This window comes from Zootoca vivipara, chromosome 5 (genome assembly GCF_963506605.1).
Source record: "Zootoca vivipara chromosome 5, rZooViv1.1, whole genome shotgun sequence".
Lineage (NCBI taxonomy): Eukaryota > Metazoa > Chordata > Lepidosauria > Squamata > Lacertidae > Zootoca > Zootoca vivipara.
The window spans coordinates 94,072,485-94,098,327 of NC_083280.1; the positions used below are offsets into that span (position 1 = coordinate 94,072,485).

At 45.1% G+C, this 25,843-nt stretch overlaps 1 protein-coding gene across 3 annotated transcripts in view; it reads right to left on the minus strand.

The window, feature by feature from the left end:
- Window positions 1-25,843, minus strand: part of LRP6 (LDL receptor related protein 6) — a 122,042-nt gene that overhangs the window by 32,927 nt on the left and 63,272 nt on the right. For all 3 annotated transcript variants that reach the window (XM_035102241.2, XM_060275147.1, XM_035102240.2), the window contains 4 exons: window positions 25,045-25,441; window positions 21,219-21,390; window positions 2,468-2,684; window positions 414-703 (listed from right to left, as the gene is read on the minus strand). In XM_035102241.2, coding sequence (XP_034958132.2) covers window positions 414-703; window positions 2,468-2,684; window positions 21,219-21,390; window positions 25,045-25,441 — 1,076 coding nt within the window. The remainder of the gene's footprint in view (window positions 1-413; window positions 704-2,467; window positions 2,685-21,218; window positions 21,391-25,044; window positions 25,442-25,843) is intronic.

Here is a 25,843-nt window from a genome sequence, read left to right on the forward strand (position 1 = left end):
CTATACTCTTCCTTGGAATGTCACTGTATCAGCAAGCAGAAGAAGTATCCGTGCTCCACCCAAGAGGTAAGGCAACCATCTCAGGTGGCAGGATCCAGGGGGCAGCTGATCCTAATGTTGACCTTTAGTCCCCCCTTCTTCCCTGGTGGGGAGGGGGACACTGTTTTGTGGTTTGCCTCAGGTGCCAAAATGTATTTGGCTGGTCCTGCATGGGGCTGCCCTACTCCAAAGGGAGAGAAGACTGGGTGCATTCAATATCCTCAGTGTTTTTACTCCCCTTAAGCACCAGACATTTGGGCTGGTTCTCAAAACTTCCAACGGGATAAAACGCTCTTCCAAGTACCTGGTAAAATGTTGCTGTTTTGCTCAATTTTTCCTGAAGTCAATGTGTGTTAACTGCACGACTGCATTACCTTTAATGAGATGTCGGTCCAATATATGCGATTGTCAGTTACATCAAAATCCAGAGCGGAAGCTTCTTTAACTCCTGTGAGTGGGATGGCAACGTTGTTGTTGTTAGTCTCAAGAGAGATCCGCCTGATATCTGCTCTGCGAGAAAACAGCAGGAAAGCTTCTGGGACTATGCAGGTCTTCATGTCACTTATAAGCTCCAGGCCTATGGGGCAGGCACAGCGGAAACCCTGAGGCCTGTACAGGCAAAGGTGGCTACAACCCCCATTCGACTCTGCACAAGGATTTGTACCTAGGAAGACAGAAGGGGAAAACCATTTAGGATTCTTCTCTGATGTGAGACTAATATAAACACAATTCTGAAGGACTGTTGGCAGTCACAAAGTTTCCCAAAAGTGCAGAAATACAGAGTTAACTCACGTTATCTGCACACACACATAAGTGGACTGAACCAATTCAGACTCACTTCCTGTCTGGCTGCCATGTCGTACAGCTGTTCCCAGACCAGCGGAGCCTTTCTGTGTGGCTAATTGAGAATAATATGGGAGTAATTATCCTTGCAAAAAAAAAACCAGGGCCGGGGGGGGGGGGCAGCTCCACCTGCCGGCCGTCCTGAAGGAATCTGGAAGGTGTGGTTTCTCCTTCTAACTTTTCTTTCCACCAACCACCACTCTGCAACCTGACTACTTTCACAAAAGAAAGCACATCACTCCCCACCTTAATTTCAAGCACAGTTCACAGGCACTGGTGGCTGGTGGGGGGCCAGGATACTTTCTGAATCCATTTTTTTTACAGGCCACTGACAATAAACAACATTTGGTCCTCCTCATTCCCACTAGGGGCAGATGGCTCAAACTACAGTCAAACCTCGGTTTAAACCTACCTCTGTTTGTGACCACTTCGGTGAGTGACCGCCGCGGACCTGGAAGTGTTTACATCCTGGTTCCGCGGCGTCGGATGCACAGATGCGATCTGCGAAGCTCGCGCATACACAGAAGCGATCTGCACAGAAGCGCTCTATCGGCACTTCGCGCAGGCGTAGAAGCGTGCCTTCGGGGAGAGACCCCTTCGGCGAGCGACCGCCTCCGCGGAACGGATTGCGGTCACAAACCAAGGTACCACTGTACTGTCATCCCGTGCTAGTGCCACCTTGTGTCCCATTTGTGCATTCATTTTTAAGGGGAAATCCTATATAAACAGCATAAATAAATAAATAATCTGAGGGTTGCATTTTTAGTTTCATTTATCATTTATCAGCTACTTAGAGCAGTGGATACTTTCTCTTTGGCATTAATTATGGAACCTTCTCTTTCATGCATAAATTATGGAAGCTGTTTAAAAACAATCCCAGCAATTAACTGTACAGGTAACTCGCAACTTGCATGCATTCAGTGGAAAGGGGGTGGGCGTCCAGGAAGAGAGACTTTGGCAATCCCGCGTGATATTGAACCCAATGTGTTATGAACTATAATAATTTTTTTGCTTTGCACACTATCCCTGGAGCATAAACCCAGCGTAAACTGAGAGCTGTCATACAAAATAACGTGCACTCTTTCTGGAGAATGGAGAAAAAGGTGGGCACCCCCAGGTGAATTAAATATCAAGTTTGCAGTTTGGGGCTGCTATTAGATCTAGTCCCTTATCTTGGATACAGAGGTGGTACTTTTCACCAGAGTTAACTTGGACTTTTTTTTGACTGAGTTTGTTGCTTTTAAAAAGAAGTGTATTCTGATTTTATCCTTGAGACTACTTATTTATTTGCCATTTATTATAAAGTTATGTCTTGTTACTTTTTGTATTATTGGTAGTAGTCTTCACTCTTGGAAAGTAAAAAAGGCATAATTCTTAGAAGTAAACAAATAAAGTGAATGCCAACTTAAACTGCATGGTGCTATATAAAACACAAATTTAAACAGCCAAAGTCCCCACTCTCTCACTCTGTATGGTTAAACACACAGAAAGGTTCATCCTCAATTGAAACATCTCCCTTTTCAACTGATTACTAAACACCCTCTTTAACCTAATAGTGTACAGCTTAGATTTCTAGGATACTCACCAAGTATCTGGTGGACATTTGCAGCCTTCAGACCCATGAGGTCAGGAAGCTGGTCTATGATGATTTCCCTTTCCGCTGTCTGCTTATGAACTCGCTCAATGCTTCGCCTTTGCCAGTCTGTCCAATAAATATAGTCCCCCAACAAAGTGAAACCAAAGATATGAGGAAGCTTATCCTCCACAAGGACTCTCCTGCTAGTTCCATCTGTGTTCATGACCTTCACAGGTACAAACAAATAAATAAATATAAGTGATAGTACCTAAAAAGCAATGATTATCAGACCATTTAGTTTAATAAATCTCAGTGCAACTCAACATTATAAATTAAAGGTAAGTCCAAAGTATTGTTATAGATGTGGGTAAAATTAATATATGCTAGGATTTTGCATGTTTGTGGTATGAACGGAGAAATATAAGCTGAAAAGGGATTCTTGGGTAGCCTGGCCAAATTAGGGCCCTTAAGGGAACAATAGAGAGCCACTGAGGGTCTTTAACAAGACAAGAACATCTTGCCCCAGGTGTGACCAGAAACTGGGGATTTAGACGGTTGCCAGGGCAACTGCTCTGGTGAAGGGCAAAGGGGCTTCTGGGAAGAAGGAAAAAAAAAGGGGGGGAGATCCATCTTTGGAGTGCGCTGGCTGCAGGCAGCTTATGCTGCTGCCTCTTGGAATGACTGTGCTGTAAGATCTGGAGCCCCTCCATGCAGACTGAAGGTGTAAATGGGTGAATAAACCCAAATCTTAAAGCATGACAGTCTCCTCTGTGTCTTCCGTTCTCCAAGGGACACACACCTTGTGTGTGTGCCTGTGGTCCCATGTGCTCTTGCACCGGGCTTCTGTAACAGTATCTATCTACAGAAGAAGTATCCACTGAATATACATATGATGCTCTGTGATTCCTTCTTTCAGCTTTAATTCCTCATAAACGTTAAACACACACACACCACCTTTAAAGAAAACACTAACAAAATTATGTCATACCGGTAACGTATTCATGCCTCTAGCAATGGAAAGGCAGCAATGCCCACTCCCCACCCTCTGCACTGTCTAATACACTTTTTTGCTTTTGGATAGGTTGCCCTTTGCAGAAGTTACAAATCCATGGCATGTTTCAGAATTCACTGAAAATCACCAGAGTGCTGAACTGCACCACCATGTATCCATACCCTCAAGAAATGTGGGTTGCCTCACAACTTGTATACATAAGTAATGATTAACTTTAAAGCAAGATGTGTGCACATCTGTACATGAAAGAAAAATCATTCTGGTACATCACCTTCCTTGTCTGTTCCTTGCTCAGACTGAAAGCTCTTTGTGTTTTTGCTCCTCTGTAAAATGCTATACAGTGGTGCCTCGCTAAACGAAATTAATTCGTTCCACGGGTCAATTCGTGAAATGAAATTTTCGTCTAGAGAGTCCCGGTTTTCCATAGGAATGCACTGAAACTTAATCAATGCGTTCCTATGGGCTCCGGGGGACTGGCGGCAGGGAAGGCAGGCAGGCAGGTGCTTGCTCTCTTGCCTGCCTGCCTTCCCCACCGCCTGTCACACGAAGATCAGCGGGCGCTGTTTGCGGGGCTTGTCAACCCCGGCAAACAGCGCCCACCGATTTTCGGCTCTGTCCCCCGATGAGCTACGGCTCGGGGAAGCAGGCAGGGAGACGGCAGATGTTGCCATCTCCCTGCCTGCTTCCCCAAGCTGAAGCGCCCGGGCAAGCCCGTCACAGCGGGGGATCCCGCCCGTCACACAGCGGGGATCGTAGGGGCTTCTCAAGCCCCTACGATCCCCGCTGTGTGTCGGACGGGATGGGGGGAAGCGGAAGAAATATCCTCCGCTTCCCCCCCCCATCCCACCTGTCGAGGGGCTAGAGGCAGAGGCGGGAAAAGACCTTCTACCGCCGCCGCCTCCTGCATGCCTCCCCCCACACTGAGTGCAACTTCGGAGACTTCCGAAGTTGCGCTCAGTGTCGGGGCTGCGGGGCGAGAGGCAGTGGGAAGCCCCTACGATCCCCGCTGTGTGTCGGACGGGATGGGGGGAAGCGGAAGAAATATCCTCCGCTTCCCCCCCATCCCACCTGTTGAGGGGCTAGAGGCGGAGGTGGGAAAAGACCTCCGAAGTTGCGCTCCGTGTGGGGGGAGGCAGGCGGGAGGCGGCGGCGGTAGAAGGTCTTTCCCCCCTGCCGCTCAGTGTCCAAGGGGAAGACAGGCAGGGGCAGCCTCCGCACCGCCGCGTTTCAGCTCCGTCCCCCCTGGCAAAGGAAGATTAGCTGTCAGCGTCCCGCGTTGACAGCTGAGCTTCCTTTGCCGCTTTCTAGAAAATTTTGTCGTCTTACGAATGCCTCTCGCAACGCAAAACTCTTTCGTCTAGCGAGTTTTTCGTTGTGCGAGGCATTCGTAAAGCGAGGCACCACTGTATATATTGACGGTGATTTGCAAACAAAACCTAGTGGTATGAGACAATTCTTGTGAACACCCTGTGAAAGATTTCCCCCTCTCTTCCAAATATCAGGTGCACAACACTAGAGCATTTCCTCTTATGTTACCAACAGAATCCCATGTAGCTCCCACATTTCTTATTTCCTAAAACAACAACAATTATGTGTGAGAGCTGGATTATAAAACATTTGGTTTGTAAAGAGATTGAAGCCTGGAACCCTACCAAAGACTCATACACATAAGAAGAAAGTAAATGCTTTTCAATAGCATAAATGAGATTTTAAAATAGTTAATTGAAGTTGCTTGAATTAGAATAAGATTTTAATTGGCTAGAATCAGATATAAGCCAATTACGATCTTTCCCAAATGTATCTCGGCGGAAGTGAAATTGTGCCGTCTAGCCTCAAGTCATGCATAATCCCAAATTGTATGAGTGTTTTATGATGGCCTATACTTGTAATGCTGGGATGTGGGTGATGCTGTGGTCTAAACCACAGAGCCTAGGGCTTGCCAATCAGAAGGTTGGCGGTTCGAATCCCCGCGATGGGGTGAGCTTTCATTGCTTGGTCCCAGCTCCTGCCAACCTAGCAGTTCAAAAGCACACCAAAGTGCAAGTAGATAAATAGGTACCGCTCCGGCGGGAAGGTAAATGGTGTTTCTGTGCGCTGCTCTGGTTCACCAGAAGCGGCTTAATCATTTGCTGGCCACATGACCTGGAAGCTGTCTGTGGACAAACACCAGCTCCCTCAGCCAGTAAAGCAAGATGAGCGCCACAACCCCAGAGTCATCCGTGACAGGGGTCCCTTTACCTTTATACTTGTAATGCCTAATAAAGGTTTGATGAAGTACAGTAAGTAAGTCATAAGTATGAGTGGTTCTCAGATCTTATAACTGAAATCTATTATGCTTTTCAGTACTTGCTTCTATTTACATGTGTACTTGCCCTATTTAAATGTGATTCCCATGCATGGATTCCTGGTGGAACAAGAAGATGTGCAAAGGAAGGAGATCTGGAAGAATGTTACCACCCAGGCAGGCCCATTCTTCAAGCTGCATTGAGGCCTGCCAACACCACCCTCAGTGCCATACAAAGGGTTAGTTCTCACCTGAAAAGCACCTGTTTTAATAATGATTGAGTTGCAAACACTACCAGGGGAGAAGTCGCTTTTTCACACACTTCTTTTGGCTGGCTGGCACCTCATTTAGCTTCAAAAGCTGTCTACTAAGCTGCTTGGTCTTCTTCTGTTTCCTTTTATTGTACCTTTTCCCTTTTGTTGTATGACACTTTGAATCCCTCCCCTTTTCAGCCGAAAAGAAGTGTATGTGTAAGTGAAATAGATAGATAGGAAGGTGGGTAGACAGACAAGACAGATAAATATCCCCCAATAGATAATTTAAGGTTTACTAGGGACCACCGAGAACCTTGCAATTAATTGGGTTACTAGGTTGCAGCAGTCTGCTGTTATCCTGAATTGGAAGTGCTATCCCATAATATTTTTAAAAAACAGGTGGGTCCAGGGTGACAAAATGTCTGTCCCTTCACAGAATATTTTTTTGGGGGGGGAAATAAGACAATAAATACACTTCAGTAAATTAATATTACAGGCTCAATTATGAATGTTCAGTAACTTTGTTTGAAATGTGCTACGCAGTGTTACTTTTTCAATGAAAATGACAAAAGTCTCAATCTGCAAGAAACTCTTCTACATCCAGCTGGTGTCTCCAGTGGTTTCTGCTCATTTTAAGCACTATGTGGTTGGCTTTCACATTTTGAGGCCACTCCTAAAAACCCTTCAAACCACAGCAACAATACAGACTAAGACAGAAAACAGATGTGACCACCACACTACATGCCAGACCTTTCTTCCTAGAGTGACTAAGCTCCCCACAAGGGGGGAAATGGCCTGTTTCAGCCATTGCAACTAGAATCAGAGAACTGTAGAGTTGGAAGGGACCTTGAGGGTCATCTAGTCCCAACCCCCTGCAATGCAAGAATCTCCAAGGAAGGAGAGCCTACAACCTACTGAGGGAGTCTGTGCCACTGCCAAACAGCTCTTACTGTCAGAAAGTTCTTCCTGATGTTTAGTTGGAATCTCCATTCTTGTAACTTTAAGCCATTGGTTCAGGTCCTATCCATCTGCAGCAGGAGAAGCAGGAGAAGGAACTGACAGTTCCAGTTCAGGTTTGTAACGTAAAGTAAGTGCAAAACCTTTGAACTGCTCTAAAATACATGTGCTAACAGCATACAAGTCCATTTTCCATGTAATATTTCTCATTGGAACTTAATCATTCTCTTCTCCCATTATTCATACAATTCAGTTATACTCCTCAAATTCTTTTATTTGCCTCCTGTTCTTTCCCAAGCAAGTGTAAGTACCTTCACAGCCCTTCAAGATATGCCCCATGCCCCCATCTGTTGTGTCTTGTCCACAACCATTGTTTCTGCAATTCTGATTATTATCAGCCACCCAAGGTCTAAATACTGCCTTAAAGAACTACGATTTTTCCATGTTGTCTCCCTGTGCTTGGATCTCCTTCGTAGGACCCCTTATGTGAATCCTTGGCTTAATTCCTTTGTCCCCAACTGAAGCAAAGCCTCAATATACCATGATTTGGAAGAACATGTGTGAGCTGCAGTCCCATGTGCTTTCTGCTTCTTCCTCTGTTTTCTGCTTAGCATAGAGAGGTGCTGTGCAGGAGGATGGAGGGGGTTCATATGTCTCAACCTAACTTCAATATTGACGATTTTGATACTTGAATCTAAAAAATTCATTTTTGGTTTGTTCCCCAACTTCAACTGTAAAACTTTTAAATACAGTATCCAACAAAATCTCAATGTCTGTTGGTCCCGTCATGAGTGATTATTACTAGCCACAGAGACCACTGATTTCAGTAAACCCAACCAAACCAGAGCAAATGGATTTAGGATTATAACCCATGCAGGGGTGGGGGACTTTAAATAATTTGGAGAAATGCCTACCTAATCACAACCTAATACACACACTATATACAAACTCATTTGCTCATTTCAAAATAGTCTGACCAGCTCTAGAATTACAATAGTCAGCAGGTTTAGAGTATCTGTTTCATCTGCATTTTTCCCTTTATACTTGCAGAAGCTCTGGCCCCCTACTAAACCAAACTGTGTAACAGTCTGTTCTCAGTTTGGCAATGAGTCAACTGCTCTGGCCTATCAATTTTCATCTCTCTCTCTCTGTGGAGAGAGGGGGTGGAACAGAGAACAGTAGGTACGACGTGTGATCAATCTTGGTGCATCATAATTCAAGTCTCTGAGATGGGGGGGGGAGTCTAAAAACCAGGATAATTTCCCCAAATACTTGATGTGGGGATGGGTGGATTAAAATAGGAGGCGGAGGCACACTTCACTCTACTCTTAAAATTTTGTATCTTTGATTTCCTGATTTCTTGATTAGCTGAGAGCGAGTAAAGACTTTAATCTTACAACAGTGAGGCAGCCAGTTAATATTGCCTCTCACCCTCCCCTTAACTCAGTAAGCCAAGACTCAGAAGCAGCATTGTGCAATGGGGATGCTTCTGATTTTCCCTCACAGTGGTCAGCTATGGTTTAGGCAGCACTGCCAATTCTGGTGTGACCTTGGTGTGTCCAAGGTCTATCCTTTGGAATTAAGTCACTGTACATATTTTGGCAGAGAATGTGGGAACTAATGATGAATATTAAGAGTGTGTTCTGAGGAACACATGGTGTTAGATGCAAAAACATAATGACTTCAGTTTTCAAAGGCACACCTTATCCTTATTGTCAGGGGACCTCCATACAGGGATCCTCCCCCTCTCCTGCTGACCAGCACACTGCCCAATGAGAGCAGCAGCAGCAGGCCAGAGGAGGGGGAGGAGGAAGTCAGGGGGATGAAGGAGAGAGGGCTCAGAGATGCTGCAGAGCTTGGGCACTGCCCCGGCCAACGGGCTGAGCCCAGTTAAGACTGGGACTAAGCGTAAGGAAGGGAGGCTGGTCATGTAACAGGAAACGTCCACTCCCGGATTCTGTGAGTGACTAGCAGGTCATGTTTCTTGGCATCTCTGCACTGTAAATACTTTGCACAATAAACCTGTTAAAGACAGGCAAGAGTTTGGCGTCCTACTTACTCAAGAGTAGCCACACACAAGCCCTGACACTTATCATAGCACACTACTATTCCTCACCACACAGTCTAGGATTTACGGAGCTGGGGAAACAACTGGTTTCGCAAATGGTGCAAACAGGAACGGTTTGGATTCTTAGATCACGGTCTGCAGTTTCTTGAAGACGGACTTCTGGCAAGTGATGGGCTGCACCTCACAAGGGTTGGAAGGAATGTTTTTGCCATGAAACTAAAAAACCTCATCAGGAGGGCTTTAAATTGACTTATGTGGGGGAGGGAGACAGTGGTCCTGAAGGTAGGAGTCTATCAATTGCTGAAGATGATAATCCAAATGTCAAGGACCAAATGGAGCAAACAGCATGCAGACCTAGTGGCGGGAGGAAAATACAGTGGTACCTCGGTTTATGAACACAATTGGTTCCGGAAGTCTGTTCATGAACTGAAGCGTTCATAAACTGAAGCGAACTTTCCCATTGAAAGTAATGAAAAGTGAATTAATCCATTCCAGACGGTCCACGGAGTACTTAAACTGAAGCGTTCATAAACTGAAGCGAACTTTCCCATTGAAAGTAATGGAAAGTGGATTAATCCGTTCCAGATGGGTCCACGGAGTACTTAAACTGAAGCGTTCATAAACTGAAGCATGGGTGTAATTGGTTCCGGAAATCTGTTCATAAACTGAAGCGTTCATAAACTGAAGCGAACTTTCCCATTGAAAGTAATGGAAAATGAATTAATCCGTTCCAGATGGGTCCGCGGTGTTCATAAACCGAAAATTCATAAACCGAGGTGTTCATACACCGAGGTTCCACTGTATCCTTAAATAAGAGACATGGGGGAATGATCAATGGTCTTCAATGTCTGTATACTAATGCACAGAGCATGGGAAATAAACAAGATGAACTTGAGCTCTTGGTACAGCAAACTAAATACAACATAATAGGCATCACTGAAACCTGGTGGGATGAGTCTCATGATTGGAATGTAGAAATAGAGGGATACAGTGGAACCAGGGTGGCTCGATTAATCCACTTTCCATTACTTTCAATGGGAAAGTTCGCTTCAGTTTATGAACGTTTACTCCGCGGACCGTCTGGAACGGATTAATCCACTTTCCATTACTTTCAATGGGAAAGTTCGCTTCAGTTTATGAACGCTTCAGTTTATGAACAGACTTCCGGAACCAATTGTGTTCATAAACCGAGGTACCACTGTACAATCTATTTCAGAGAAATAGACCAAACAGGAGAGGAGGAGGAGTAGCGTTATATGTCAGGGATGTGTATACCTGTGAAGAGATCCAGGATTTAAAACTTCAAAGCCAAACTGAGAGTATCTGGGTCAAAATTAAGGGAGAGAAAAATAACAGTGATCTCATTGTGGGAGTTTACTATAGATCCCCAAGCCAAACTGAGGACACAGATGATGCCTTCCTGGAACAGATGGCCAACCATTCAAAAGGAAGTGAGATAGTAGTAATGGGGGATTTCAACGATCCTGATATTTGTTGGATGTCAAACTCAGCCAAGAGCATAAGGTCGAACAGATTCCTCACTGGTCTTGCAGACAATTTCATTGTCCAGAAAGTGGGAGAAGCAACAAGAGGATCAGCCATTTTAGATCTGGTCCTAACCAATACTGATGACCTTGTTAGTGGGATAGAAGTGGCAGGTTCATTAGGTGGGAGTGACCATGCTCTTCTGGAGTTTATTATACAGCGGAAAGGAGCAACCAAGCATACTAAGACTCAAATCCTAGACTTTAAGAAAGCCTACTTCAGAAAACTTGGAGAAACGCTGGGTGAAATCCCATGGACAGTAATACTAAAAGGGAAGGGAGTTCATGATGGTTGGGAGTTTGTTAAAAGGGAGATATTAAAAGCACAACTTCAGGCAATACCAATGAGACGGAAACATGGAAGGTGCCTAAAGAAGCCAGGGTGGCTATCTAAAGAACTTTTAACTGAGTTAAGATTTAAAAGGGATATGTACAAAAAATGGAAAAAGGGGGAAATCACCAGAGAGGAATTCAAACAAATAGCCAGCACGTGTAGAGATAAAGTCAGAAAAGCTAAAGCACAGAATGAACTCAGGCTTGCTAGAGAGGTTAAAAGCAACAAAAAGGGCTTTTATGGGTATGTCTGTAGCAAAAGGAAGAACAAGGAAACAGTGGGGTCACTTAGGGGAGAAGATGGTGAAATCCGAACAAGGGACAGAGAAAGGGCAGAACTCCTCAATACCTTCTTTGCCTCAGTCTTCTCAAAAAAAGAAAACAATGCCCGACCTGAAGAATATGGAGCAGATGATTCAGCAGGGGAAACACAGCCCAGAATAAGTAAGGAGGTAATACAAGAATACTGGGCTAACTTAGATGTATTCAAGTCTCCAGGGCCAGATGAACTACATCCAATAGTATTAAAAGAACTGGCAGAGGTGATTTCAGAACCACTGGCAATAATCTTTGACAATTCCTGGAGAACAGGTGAAATTCCAGCAGAATGGAGGGCAAATATTGTCCCTATTTTCAAAAAGGGGAAAAGAGAGGACCCAAACAATTACCGCCCAGTCAGCCTGACATCAATACCAGGAAAGATTCTAGAGCAGATCATTAAGCAAACGGTCTGTGAGCACCTAGAAAGAAACTCTGTGATCAGTAAAAGTCAGCATGGGTTTCTGAAAAATAAGTCATGTCAGACTAATCTGATCTCATTTTTTGACAGAATTACAAGCCTGGTAGATGAAGGGAATGCTGTGGATATAGCCTATCTTGATTTCAGCAAGGCCTTTGACAAGGTGCCCCATGATATTCTTGTAAAGAAGTTGGTAAAATGCGGGCTAGACAATGCTACCATTCAGTGGATTTGTAACTGGCTGACTGACCGAACCCAAAGGGTGCTCATCAATGGCTCCTCTTCATCCTGGAGAGAAGTGACTAGTGGGGTGCCACAGGGTTCTGTCTTGGGCCCAGTCTTATTCAACATCTTTATCAATGACTTGGATGATGGGCTTGAGGGCATCCTGAGCAAGTTTGCAGATGACACCAAATTGGGAGGGGTGGCTAATACCCCAGAGGACAGGATCACACTTCAAAATGACCTTAACAGATTAGACAACTGGGCCAAAGCAAACAAGATGAATTTTAAGAAGGAGAAATGTAAAGTACTACACTTGGGCAAAAATAATAATGAAAGGCACAAATACAGGATGGGAGACACCTGGCTTGAGAGCAGTACATGTGAAAAGGATCTAGGAGTCCTGGTAGACCACAAACTTGACATGAGTAAACAGTGTGATGCAGCAGCTAAAAAAGCCAATGCAATTCTGGGCTGCATCAATAGGAGTATAGCGTCTAGATCAAGGGAAGCAACAGTACCACTGTATTCTGCTCTGGTCAGACTTCACCTGGAGTACTGTGTCCAGTTCAGAGCACCACAGTTCAAGAAGGATACTGACAAGCTGGAACGTGTCCAGAGGAGGGCGACCAAAATGGTCAAAGGCCTGCAAACAATGCCTTATGAGGAACAGCTTAGGGAACTGGGTATGTTTAGCCTGGAGAAACCATGTTCAAATATATAAAAGGACTAGCTGACCTGGCCACGCATTGCTGTGGTTCCTTCCTGTGATCCCCCCCCACCCTGTCACGATCCATGGCGTATCCTGCCCCTCCTCCCCGGCTCATCCCTGTGTTTCCGTAGGATACCCTTCCCTCTGTTGTCCCTGGGGAGTGTTGGCCCCTCCCCCCTGTATCTCCATACCTTGGCCCCCACCCTTCGAAAACTAACTGTTAGGTTCTGTGTTCTATTTCCCAGCATGCACTTTTGTCTGAACCCTCTGTTGTTCCTGGGGAGTGTTGGCCCCTACCCCCGGTATCTTCCTACATTGGCCCCCGTCATTGGAGAAGGAGTTGTCAGTTTCTGGGTTCTATTTCCCAGTATTTACTTTTGTCTGAGCCCTCTGTTGTCCCCTCCCCCCTGTATCTCCATACATTGGCCCCTGCGAACGAATCGTGAACATTTCTATATATTTAGATTAAGGATAGGGGATGATGATGTGCCCTGGGACCCAGATAACTACTTAAAGAATCCCAACCCGGGGGGGGGGGGATCAAATAGCGAAGCCCCGTAGCAACAGACAGGCCCAGACAGAAGGAGGGGGTCATATGGGCCACTTGGGGCGGGCCTCCGAATCTAAAGGGGGCCTCGGTCAGCATATTCACAATCAGTAAAATGAGAAAAGTAACAAAAGGGTTAAAAAAAGGGCCACATTATCTACCTGGCCTGGGCAAGGGGAAGGTAGGGGATTGTAAATGGGGTGGGGGGTGGACACTGCAAATATCTGAGGACTTAAACTGGGGAGAGAAAGTGAATGGTTTTTTTAAAAAAACACACACAGAGGCTTACAATCAGTTGTTTCTCCTAAAATAAGACATACCCATAAAATAAGCCAAAGCAGGATGTCTAAGCATTTGTGCAATATAAGCCATACCCCAAAAATAAGACATAGTTATAGGCGCAATTCTGGAGGGCCCCAAGGAAGAGGCAAGGCTGGACGCGTAATAAAAAATAAGACATCCCTTGAAAATAAGCCAATGTGGGTTTTTTTTAAAGGAATAATAAATATAAGACGGTGTCTTATTTTTGGAGAAACATGGTAAAGCCTAAGTTAAAAGGGGCCCGACTGCCCTTACTTAAAATGGCCGCCGGAGCCTCGCATGTGACACAACGCCCACTAAATTATAAAGTGAAAACCCCTTGCTGTGCCCCCAAGTGCGTGTTAGGAGAAATGATGAACGACTGCCTAATGCTGCTAGGCATTTATTAATGCAGCCGCCGGGAGAGGCTTTGGGCTTGGGGTGGAATAGCTGTTGGTGGTTGCAAGGCCTCCTGTTTTACAGGATCTCGTGGCAGAGGCGGGGTTTGTGGGTGTGGTGTGTTGTTGTGCCTAATCCCTGTGACTGGCCCCATGTGTCCCGATCCATGATCTATTCAGTTTGTCCCCCCCCCTCCATGACCGGCGTATCTCAGGACGTTTTGAAGGATGGTATTTATTTTTGTCTTGTGGATTTTTGGGGGGGGGGGTAGTGGTGCTAAATTGTAAAGTAAAAACCCCTTGCTGTGCCCCCAAGTGCGTTGATGTGGGTTATCTACCCCCCCACCCTACATCAGCCCATGACCTATTTGGGCTCCTCCTCCCCCCCACCTCCCACCCAGGGCTCCATTTGGGATAGTATTTAATGGGCTGTAGACCTGAGGCCTAGTATGTAAAATGGAGCCAAGGCCTCCTGCTTTACAGGATCTCGTGGCAGAACCGGGGTTTGTGGGTGTATTGTGTTGTTGTGGCTTATCCCTGTGACTGGCCCCATGTGTCCCGATCCATGATCTATTCAGTCCCCCCCCCCATGTGGTAGTGTTGCTAAATGGTAAAGTAAAAAACCCTTGCCGTGCAGGGGCCTACATAAATCAAAGGCTGTGCTGTGGTCTGTGCCACCCCCCCCCAGGGCAGGCCCCGACCTCCACTTGGCAATGTTGGTTTTTTTGGGGGGGAGGGTTAGTGGTGCTAAATGGTAAAGTAAAAACCCCTTGCCATGCCCCCAAGTGTGTTGTTGTGGGTTCCCCCCCCCCCGGGCCTGTCAGGGGCCTACATTAAACAAAGGCCTAATGGCCGCCTTGGAGGATTTTCAGTTGCTTGGTTGATGATGGTGTCATTTGGTTTGTGGGTGTGGCTTAGATTTCACAGGAAGGGAGGGGGTGGAGGAGGGAACTATGCCACTTGAGGGCGCTGTTTGACTTGGTGGAAAAGCAGGTCTGTACCTGGGCAGGTGTGCGATTTGAGGGATTTTTGCCCCCAACAACGCTCTAGGAGTGGCCTGGATCGTTGTGTCAAAATTTCAGGACGATCGGTCAAGCGGTTACGGAGAAAAGTGGCAAATGCTATTTCACGATTTTTACATTTTTTATATATATAGATGTCATATAGAGGAGGGTGAAAGGTTGTTTTCTGCTGCTCCAGAGAAGTGGACACGGAGCAATGGATTCAAACTACAAGAAAGAAGATTCCACCTCAACATTAGGAAGAACTTCCTGACAGTAAGAGCTGTTCGACAGTGGAATTTGCTGCCAAGAAGTGTGGTGGAGTCTCCTTCTTTGGAGGTCTTTAAGCAGAGGCTTGAGAGACATTTGTCAAGAATGCTTTGATGGTGTTTCATGCTTGGAAGGGGGTTGGACTGGATGGCCCTTGTGGTCTCTTCCAACTCTATGATTCTATGAAAATGCCTTGCATTACGAAGAGAAATTTCAATTAAGCTTGGAAAATAGTAAATGGACCATTAATGATATCTCTCTTCCCCCTCCTAGTTGTTAATAATTCATTATTATATGCTTGCTGGCCCTACTCTTGATGTCTGTAGGTTCACATAATCTCATCTAGGGCCCAGAGCAAATGCATGCGCAGAAGCACTAAATCACGCTTTGCGCATAAGCGCCGAATCACGGCCCACATGTTCGCAGATGCGGCGCTACGGGTTGCGAACGTGCCTCCCGCATGGATCACGTTCGCAACCCGAGCGTCCACTGTACACTTCGTTGATGGACTGATAAGCTATAGTGGTAGATTGGCAGCCGATGATTTCCTAAATACTGCCATACAAGAAGTGGATAAGCATTTGCAAAGTTTAAATTTCTGACAATGAATAAGGGTGCACTTGCCAGTAGACTTAACCTTTAAACAAATCCTAATTTCTCTGAGTACAATGTGTGGACAGACCCTCTTTCAGGGAGGGGATTTATAAGGAAAGGTTTTTGCAGTAGAGTAGTGAGCTGGCTTCTGAGGGATTGAGTGCATATGTTGAGGAGGATGTGTATAATCATCAAGCTGAGCAAAATAATGCCAGAGCAAGATTCAGACATCTGAATGACAAATCCCTTGCTAAAAGTACTAAAAATTAAAGACAATGGGTGTTAGTGTGTTAGTGTTAGGTTTCGTCAGAGGGTCGTCGTGGATACTCTAGAGTAACTCCCCTTGAGTCCAGTTTGTATTTAAAGACTTTTATTGTGCAAAGTATTTACAGTGCAGAGACAGCTTAAAACATGACCTCTCATTCCGGCAATGGTGTATGTCTGTTCTTATGCCAGCAAAGTAGTCGGGGCACCCCAAAACACCTCCCCCTTGACCTGCGTCACGGTGCTCTCCTTAACTCTTGCGCTGGAAGGAGCGATGCCCTCTCAGTCTCTTCCCTGTCAGGCCAGTGGAAGGGCTCTCCAGCATCCTTGAGCCCCTTCCCGCATCTCTCCTCCCCTGAGCCTTCCCATCGTCTGCATGCTGGTTTCTCTCTCCCTCTGAGTCTTTTCCCTCCCCCCTGGCTGCTTCAGACCCACTGCTGCTCCCTGTGCTTGGCGAGGTGGACGTTAGGATGCATATGCAAAAAGACGTTAGGATGCATATGCAAAAAGCTGGGAAGCTACGGTAGTTGCAAGGGTATATATGCAAAGATGCACAACACACATATAAATGCTACACCATTGCTGGATACTTTGAAGATGGGTAGCATACATGACCAGCACAAACAAAGGGGGAAAACCTCACCCCGACTCATATTCAACTTAGAGCAGGGAATGAATAAATATGAAGTCAATTCAACAAGGCATTCCATACATTTGTAACCTCATGGCGCAGCAGGGGAAAATATGCTTTAAACCTGTAGCAAGTCAATGAGAAATCTTCCCCACTGGTAAGCACAATAGCAGCCATCCAATTCAATAGACATTTATCAGTGAAACCTGATCGAGATAAATGAGGAAGCAGTTGAGCCACAGCCTTCCTCTGCCTGCTGCAGGCTGCCAGATAAAATGGGAACAAAAGCTCCCTGCTGAACCTCCCCCCACCAGTCTCCATTAGCCCCTCGCTGGTGCTTTACTATCTGGGGGCTATGCAACAGTACAGCATGTATCAGAAAGCAGAAAGAAAATAATAAAAAACAACACATGCAGCAGTAAAAAACAACGCAAAATCTGGATTTGCAAGAGACATCCCCCATTTTTCTAGTGATATGACAAGCTTATTATCTGAATATCACTGCATGTGCAAAGAAAAAGGTGACCATTTATGTATTTTGAAATAACTTCCTATCATTCTAGTCTATAGCACTCCAACATTTATTTTATATATTACTGTACATGCAAAATCATATAAAACTTAACTGCCTCCAGGTTCGTTATACTTTTTCAGAATTAATAGTGTTGTATATCACAGTGACATTGTTATGATGCATACAATCTGGTTGCTATATTTAATGTTGGTTAAATTATGCATCATAGCAAGCTTTTGAGATGATGCTCTGCCTTTGTAAATTGAAAGAAATTTTCATTCTTTTTTAATCCTACAACAATTTTTGCACATCAATAAAACTAAGGCAAAAGGAGCTACTCATCCTACTCCAGTTTCTTCTTCCCCCCATGTGACTTTGATGCCAAGACCCTTAAAATCCACAGAGTGATATAGACGTAATGCAGTATGTGGCTTCAACCAGCCTGCTGTGGTAAAATGGGGATTCAATGGGATATTCCTTCTGCAAGGTAATAGCTGTGTTCTGCAATGCACCTAGTGATCACCTATTTCTGGACAGTGTCAGTCTATTTATGGACTATGCCAGCAGTGGTGGGCACAAACCGTAATGTGAATGTGCAGCATTCTTGTGCATGCTCCTAAAAAGAATGATTGGCTTATTTGAAGTGTAGATTAATGAATTGGAGACACTGGGAACAGTGGATTGGGTATATCCTCTCACATGACCTCAGGCAGGAGCAAAGACTTGTGGGAGGCAGGCACTTCCTCCTCAAGTTTTTTGGACTCACCAAGCAGCAATGATATGATATAAAATAAGATTAGAAAAAGAATAGTTATATGGTCAATAAGGTAAAAGAATAAGATTTAGAAATTACTAAAGATGATATACAATGTAACGCAGCTGGAAGGGACATGAAGATGTCACCAATTTTAGATGAGATATAAATTGAAGCTTTTATATCTTTGTTTTTTGTTTTTTTGTATGTTTTTGTTTATGTGTTTCTGTTTGTTATAAAAATAATAAATATATCTGGAAAGGGGGAAATAAAAGCTTAGCCCTACCTCGGAGACTGCCTAGCCCCTTGCAGAAAAGAGGGTTGCTCCCCAGCAAAGAAGTGGAGAAGGGGGGTGTTGGCATCTTGTTCTGGAGGACGACACCTCCAGGAAGGGCTGGTGGGAAAAGAGGGAGCCCGTTCCTTGCCCGAAACCCCCCGGGGTTTCGGGCAAGGAACGGGCTCCCTCTTTTCCCACCAGCCCTTCCTGGAGGTGCCGTCCTCCAGAACAAGATGCTGCCAGTCTGCATCGGCAACAGAGCGCTCGGTGGAGCCACTGGGCCGACTCGCAAAGAGGTTTCTAAAGGCAGTGCACCTTGGGGGGAGAAGGAGGCTGAAGGCACACCGATAATCTCCACTCTTCGAGGAGGGAGGCATGCGCAAAGCAAAAGGAAACTCAATCCGATTGGGCTCACTGCCACGGATTACCCTCCCAGCACCCTCCCGTCTCTATCCATTGTGGGAACCTAAGGACAAGTGATGCCCCCCTCCCCTCTCCAAGTCTCAATGTGAGTCTCTCCAAAGTACGCTTTGGCGCACGGCAGCTGGTATCTCTTGTATGTGTCTCTCCCTCCTTCCCCAGCGCTGGGTCCCTCTGCTGCCACTGTCACTGCAGCATCAAAAGCCGTGCTGCTGCAGCAACCACCCCCTCCCCCGGAATTGGGTGTCGCCTGCGCAGCCACCACTCCGGGCCCCAGAGCAACACCAAGCGGCTCAGCCCCAGAAGTGACTGCCGCGGCATTCCCTCACAGGGCGCAGGACAGTGTGCAGTAAGGGTTTTTATACTGGGTAGTAGATTGCAACCTGGTCTATTGCTTTCATTTTATGGATCAATGGCCTCATTAGATAGTAAAATTCATGTCAAATTGCAGTTTTAGGGGTTGCTTCTCATCGTCTGGAACGGATTAATCCGTTTTCCATGACTTTCTATGGGAAAGCACACTTTAGTTTAAGTCCGCTTTGGTTTAAGACTGGACTTCCGGAAGGGATTAAGGTTGTACAGTGGTACCTCGGTTTATGAACACAATTGGTTCCGGAAGTCTGTTCATAAACCGAAGCGAACTTTCCCATTGAAAGTAATGGAAGGTGGATTAATCCGTTCCAGACGATGAAAAACACCCCCTAAAGCAGCAATTTAATACAATTTTTACTGTCTACCAAGATGAGAGAGTCAGTGAGCGCACCTGCTCGCTGTGCATGGAGGCACACTGCCGTGCAAGGCTCATCAAACCTCTCCAAGGCTCACCTGACTCTCAAAAGTGTGCAGGAGGGAAGACTAAGAGGTTGCCTCTCGCTCGCCACGTGTGCCGCTGCCCCTTGTTCCATGGCCCTCCCAGGCCGCCGGCTCGCTTCCCTTCCCAGCCCGAGGTGAGCCAGCCAGAGAGGGCCCTCCATGCCGGCGCGCCAGAAGCAGGAGGCGAAGATGGAGAAAGGCGCTGGCGGCGGCGGCGCTGCTGCTGCTGCTGTGGGAGCGCACGACAGCTGAAGCAGCCACAGGCTCCCTGGGCCAGCCGCCTCCCGCTGCCACCACCCTGCCGAGGGTCCTCCTGCCTCATGGCCGTCTGCGGCGTTTAAGCGGTGGCCATGGCCGCCGCCCTGGAAGGCAGCGAAGGCAGCAGTGGTGGCGAGGTCAGCTGCCGCCACTGTCATAGCGGGCGCCGCCGGGGCTCGAGCGCCAGGAGAAGCGGGCCATGGTGTTGCGCCTCAAAGCGGCCCTCAGCCTGAGCGCAGATGAGAGCGAGGCCATGGCGGGTAAGCACACCTCGCTCTCATCTGCGCTCAGGCTGAGGGCCGCTTTGAGGCGCAACACCATGGCCCACTTCTCCTGGGCGCTCGAGCCCCGGCGGGAGGAGGCCTCGGAAACCTTGGGTTACTTACTTCCGGGTTAAGATTGTTCGTAAACCGAAAGTTCGTAACCCGAGGTGTTCGTAAACCGAGGTACCACTGTAAACCAAAGTACCACTGTATAAATATTTACGCAAGACTCAAAGACAGGAGTTAAACTGCTAAAACTAAGGAAGACTAGATAAAATAAAGCAACAATAAAATGAGATCAAAATTCAAAACGTCTTTGATCCTGCCTGAGGTCATGTGAGAGGATATACCCAATCCACTGTTTCCACGCCTCATGAAATAAATGTGTAGAAACACCTGTTGATGCTACAAGCTAAACCACCATTCAGCTTTTTGTCTGAACTTGACCCTGGTGCAGATGCAACACCAAGCCCCACTATAGTTTGTTTCCCAACAGCAGCAGGAGTTGAGCAAAACACTTGTGATTTCAGTAGCATGCATCAGCATTTAAATCAGTTTAACTATGGTTTCATGACAGGCAGACCAGGAATGGACTTCTAACCACAGGAATGGAAAACCCTGCATGCTTTTTCAATGGCATGGAAGTAGCTGTGGACATGCACATAGATATGCACATATATTAAGGTGTTCTAACATTCAGCCAGGAACACAGGAAGAGCAAGCAGATTGCTTCATATGCAGAAGTAGAATTTGTAGGAAGCAAACCTACAATAACTAAACAATAGGAATTGCTAGTGTTCTCCTGAGCCAAGCTTGAAAAAGAACTTTGAGGGTTATAAAAGCATGCCTCAAAAGAAGAGGATATTAGAAGACTGCCAAATTCTCCTTTGGGAACTTATAGAGCCATCTGTTTCTCTGGAGGTGGAGGGAAGGCTTCCAAGATGATGATAACCTTTCTGAACCTTCAGAAGAACTCGGGAAATTTCTGTGTTTATCCCAGGGGTGCTTCTCTACTTTCAGAATTTCAGTCAATGTGGGATTTTATACGCATTTTAGTCTACAGCTTTAAGAGCTGTGAGTAGAAAGACTAAGGTGTATGAAACAATGAAGTTCAGAATTGGGAGCCAAGCCAATGAAAAAAATGCACAACAGCTACAGCAGGTAAAGGCTACGTGTTTCTGTGAAATGATATTCACCAATAATTGATCCTAAACTAGCTATTTCTAGTTGTACTGCTTAATGAGTTTTCATCACAAATTCATCATAGGCTATCTCAGGAAGGTAGCAGCAAATCTGGGATTTTAGATTGATATAAAATAGAAATAACAGACCTCAATTTTGTCCGTTTTGGCATCTCCCCAGTATATCTTGTTTTCAACATAATCCAGAGCCAAGCCATTTGGCCAGCCAAGAGAAGTATTCACCAACACAATTCTGTCTGATCCATCTAATGCAGCTCTCTCAATCTTTGGATTCTCTCCCCAGTCAGTCCAATACATATAGCTGTAAGGAGAAACAGAAATGTTGCAATAAAATGCTATCATCACACACACAAATAGTCATTTGTTTGTGTTTTAGCAGGGTTGATAGGAATTTGGGCTGTGACCCTTGCTTTCTTTAGCTAAACAGATTCACTGAAACAGATTAGTTAATTTAAACTGCTTTGCAATCTGATGAAAATTTCTCATAAATGTATAACCTAAAAGTGTATAAGCATTGAGCATTGTGTGGTCATCACTATGAACACACAGAGTTATCAAGAACTAGATGCAGTTCTTTCACTTTTTTAACACACGAGAGATGGGGGGGGGACCTCTCACAAATGGAAAGTAAAGTGTTTTAAATAGAACAATATTTAATGCTTACATGCTGAGACTTACATCTGCTTATGTTTACATTTTAAAAGAAAGAAAGAATAAAACTGCATATAAAGTAGAAGAAATGGAAGATCAAGTGAGTAGCTATTCAAACACTAACTGAAAAGTAATTCAGGGGCTTCCGGTCCGTCGCGCTGGTGGAAAAAGGACGCAGGGAGTTCGCGCTCTGAAGTCCCTGGCTTCGTGGAGGGGGGGGGAAGTCCGCAGAGCGAGCAGACTCCCCCAAAAAAACATCGGGTAGAGAGTCCCGGTGACATAGCGCCCAGCTGTTTGCTCCGGACGCAATTCCTCCGCTGCCCAAGAGCTCCGTAGAGCGATCGAGAGCCAGCGGAGTGGAGTCGCGGGAGCCATTTTTGGGTTTCATCTTACCTCCTTGAAGTGAAGCTCCAAGTCCTCAGCCTGCAAGCGGCGGATTCTTCCAAGAAAATAAAAGACTTTTACAAAGTAAGTCAAATCTCTATTTGGACTTTAAAATTTCAATTCTGAAGATAGGAAGAGATTTTAAAACAACGGAAGCCGATCTCTTCCAAATGGTCAATCGGGAGGCGCATTAAATATCCTCAAGCCGAAAGGGGAAGTTTTTTCTAGATTGTGGACCCGAGAGAATGAAAGACTTTACAAAACCTTCCCAGCCCCCGGTGTCGATACCCCTTGAGGTTCAGCAGTAACAAGGGGGAAGACGTTTTGACAGCTGTCAAAAGCTGTCAAATTGTTAAAAGGATTAAGAAAATCGATTTTATTGTTGTGGATTATAAAAACTGATTGAAGAGGATTCAGAAGTAATTTAAAGGGAATTTAAATTGGAACTGTGATGAAGTTAAAGACAAAGGAGAAGATCAGCCAAGATGGAGCCGACAACGTGGTAGAGAGGAATTTTCCAGTACCCTTCAGCCCTTATCTCTGGTCTGCCTGTGGTTAAGTGAAGTATGAAAACAAAGTTTTCTCGAGCCTTCCAGGAGGCTGTGCTGAACTACTTTCAAATATGGGAAGATATTTACAAGGAACGGCAATGTTTGAATCCAACAGCAATGAAGAATGAGGCGCAAGATCAAGATTTAGAGGACAATTTTGAGACTGAGACTGTGTGTGAGGAGCAACAATTTGATAACTTGGAGACTGATTTGGACCAAAAAAAATATGTGTTGGATGAGGAAAAACAAAGATTTGAACAAGGAGACGGGGCCGACAAGGAGAAGCAAAGTGAAGAGAAGATTGATGGAAATGAAAATCCTGGAGGGACTGAAATGTGGAATGGAGTTAGTGAGGGGGGGGGGGATAGGCAGGAAGAGGGGGGAGCAAAGGACTGGAAGTGGAAGTGGGAAAGAACTGGTGTGGGGTGAAAACTTTAGTTTAAGGTTACTTTTTTGGTTGATGAATGACGGTTTCTGAATCTTGGCCTGCTAAAGGATATGCTGATCCAATTGGGGGAAGGGACATTGGGAGGGGGGAAGGAGAGAGTTTTAAAAGTTTAGGGTTAAGAGTTTTCTGGAGGGAGCAGAAGAATGGCTGAGGAAATATGTTAGAGTTTATTTTTAATATTTTTAGTGATCAGACAGGTGTCTGGGTAGAGAACTGCCTGTCTCCCTCTCTACTCTTTGCATCCAGTGGCAGGGGGTGTTTTGAGGGGAGGGGGAGGGGTGGAAGGAAACCCAGACAAAAAAATGGAACCTTTTGACTGCTGAACCCCTCGGGTTACCCTAGTGGCAGGAGGGGACTCGGAGGGGGGCAGCATGAAGAAGGAGGAGGATTAAGTCAATATGATAAGAATAAGATTTTGAATTAGAAAAGAAAATCCGCCATAATTAATTGAAGAAGTTAGGAAATCCAGGAGGAAGAGAACTGGGGAAGCCACAAGCAAACTGTTAAGAGAATAAGACTTAGAATTTATATTTTTTCTTTTTTCTTTTTCCCTCTTTTTTCTTTTTTTTATCTGTTGTTTTGTTGTTAACTAAAGTGTTATATTGGAGAATTAGCTGGGGGACAAACCAAACCTCAGAGATCCTCCGCCCCTGTCCTCTCAGTGGCAGGGGGGGGATGAGGGGGGAGGAGGGAGGGGGGAGGTCAAACCCAGCTTAAAATGGACCCCTTTGTTTCCCAATGCCCATGGGTATCACTGGTGGCAGAAGTGGTCTTGTGGGTGGAGGGCAAATGAAGGGACTGAGCTTATTTTGTATGTTTTGTATGTTTTGTTTCTATAAAAATCAATAAAAATTATTATATAAAAAAAATGAAAAGTAATTCAGGAATTACACCATATTGTCCTAAAACATGGTCAACATGTCAACTATTGAAAAGGTTCAGGGCAATTTAAAATCTTTTCATGTTGTAAGCCACCTTGAGGATGATTTTAACTATGGAAAGGCAACATACAAATGAAATGATTATTTAAAACTGATCAAAATAATTTAAAAAAGAAAAAATACATAAATGTTAAAATTTTGTTAAACCACTTTAAGAGATTTATTACGATAGAAAACAGGGAACTCCCGATTTAGGTGCGTCCAAATGAGGTGCGACCACACGCCCCAAAGACATCATGAAAAGGGGTGGGGCAGGCTTAACGAGGAGTGCCTGCATATTAAAGCATCCCATATTCCAGAAAAACACCTGGACCTACAGAAACAGTGTATCGCCAGACTTGCCGATTGTGTAACCAGATCAATTCTCTGCCTGGACTTTTCTGGTCCTGTCTCTTTACAGACTCCGCCAATCATTTGTAGATTGATTGACTGCTAGAACTATTTAGGAAGCTGACTAGGAAACATAGTTCACATGAAAAATCAAAGCTGCCTCTCTCTAGAAAGGGGGCTCTTTGATTATCCAAATCTCTTGCTTAGTTCAGTCATGTCAGCTACTTATCACTATTTACCAGGACTCCCACAGAAGTAGCTGAGGTCTGTAAGAAGGCCCAGTGCTTCTGTTGCTGTTTCCATTGTAGGATAGTCCTCCGCTTGCATCTCAGCTAAGTGACTGAGATGCATAACAGTGTATTGTGTCAGGGGACTGACAAGCTATTTGTAAACACAGTGGAAAGCCTTTTAGAATGGATGTGACCTTGAGGTCTCCAACTGCTTACCCTTAGTGTGCATGCATGCACACGAAAGCTCATACCAAAATAAAAGACTTAGTTGGTCTTTAAGGTGCTGCTGGAAGGAATTTTTTTTAATTTTGCTTACCCTTAATCTAAGTAATGCAGAACTGAGATATCTGTTTCTGAATCAGGGCAAGCTGGAAACCCATGAAATGAATTGGTTTGATATAGCAAATTAGTGCATCTTACCCAACCATGGGATCCAAAACTATAGCTCTAGGTTCTTCCAAGTCTTCTGAGATCAAGATCTTCCTCATGGTTCCATTAAGCCTTGTTACTTCAATGCGGTCTGTGCCGGTATCAGTCCAATAAAGGTTACGGGCAATCCAGTCCACAGCAATGCCATCAGGGTGTGCAATTTGTGCTTGGACAATAAACTCACTAGCCGACCCATCAATGAAAGAGCGCCGGATGGCCCTCACCTCATCATCTGTCCAGTAGATGTACCCTTCTACAGGATCATAGTCAATAGCAATGGCATGTCGAATATCTTCCAGTTGCAAAACAATATCAGTGAAATCTGGAGTGTCCAATGATATCCGTCTCAAATCAGTTCTCCGGGCTAATAGAAGCAGCTCCATGGCACCTGTACAGATATATATATGTAGATATTTTAAAAACTTAGCACAAAGATATCCAAATAAATTTGCAGAAGTTCTTACAGTTGTACCATGCCCTTAATCTAAACGCTCAATGTGTTGAATTTACACATTTTACAAGCAAATAAGCTAGTAAAATGGATTGTCGCTTTCCAAACACCACCCTGTGAAACTAAACGTTTTTATTTTCAAAAAGTAAAATATTATCATCTCTTGCAGCTACAATACATGAACAAAAGCAGCACCTGTCTGAAAAATTCAGTTCAGAACCTAAAGGAACACAATTCAGAACCACTTAACCATACTTTTTGGGGGGGAGGAGTAAAAATTACAGTCTGTTGCCCCTTCCTTTTCAGCGTTTATACCAAAGTTTACATTACCATCCTTCT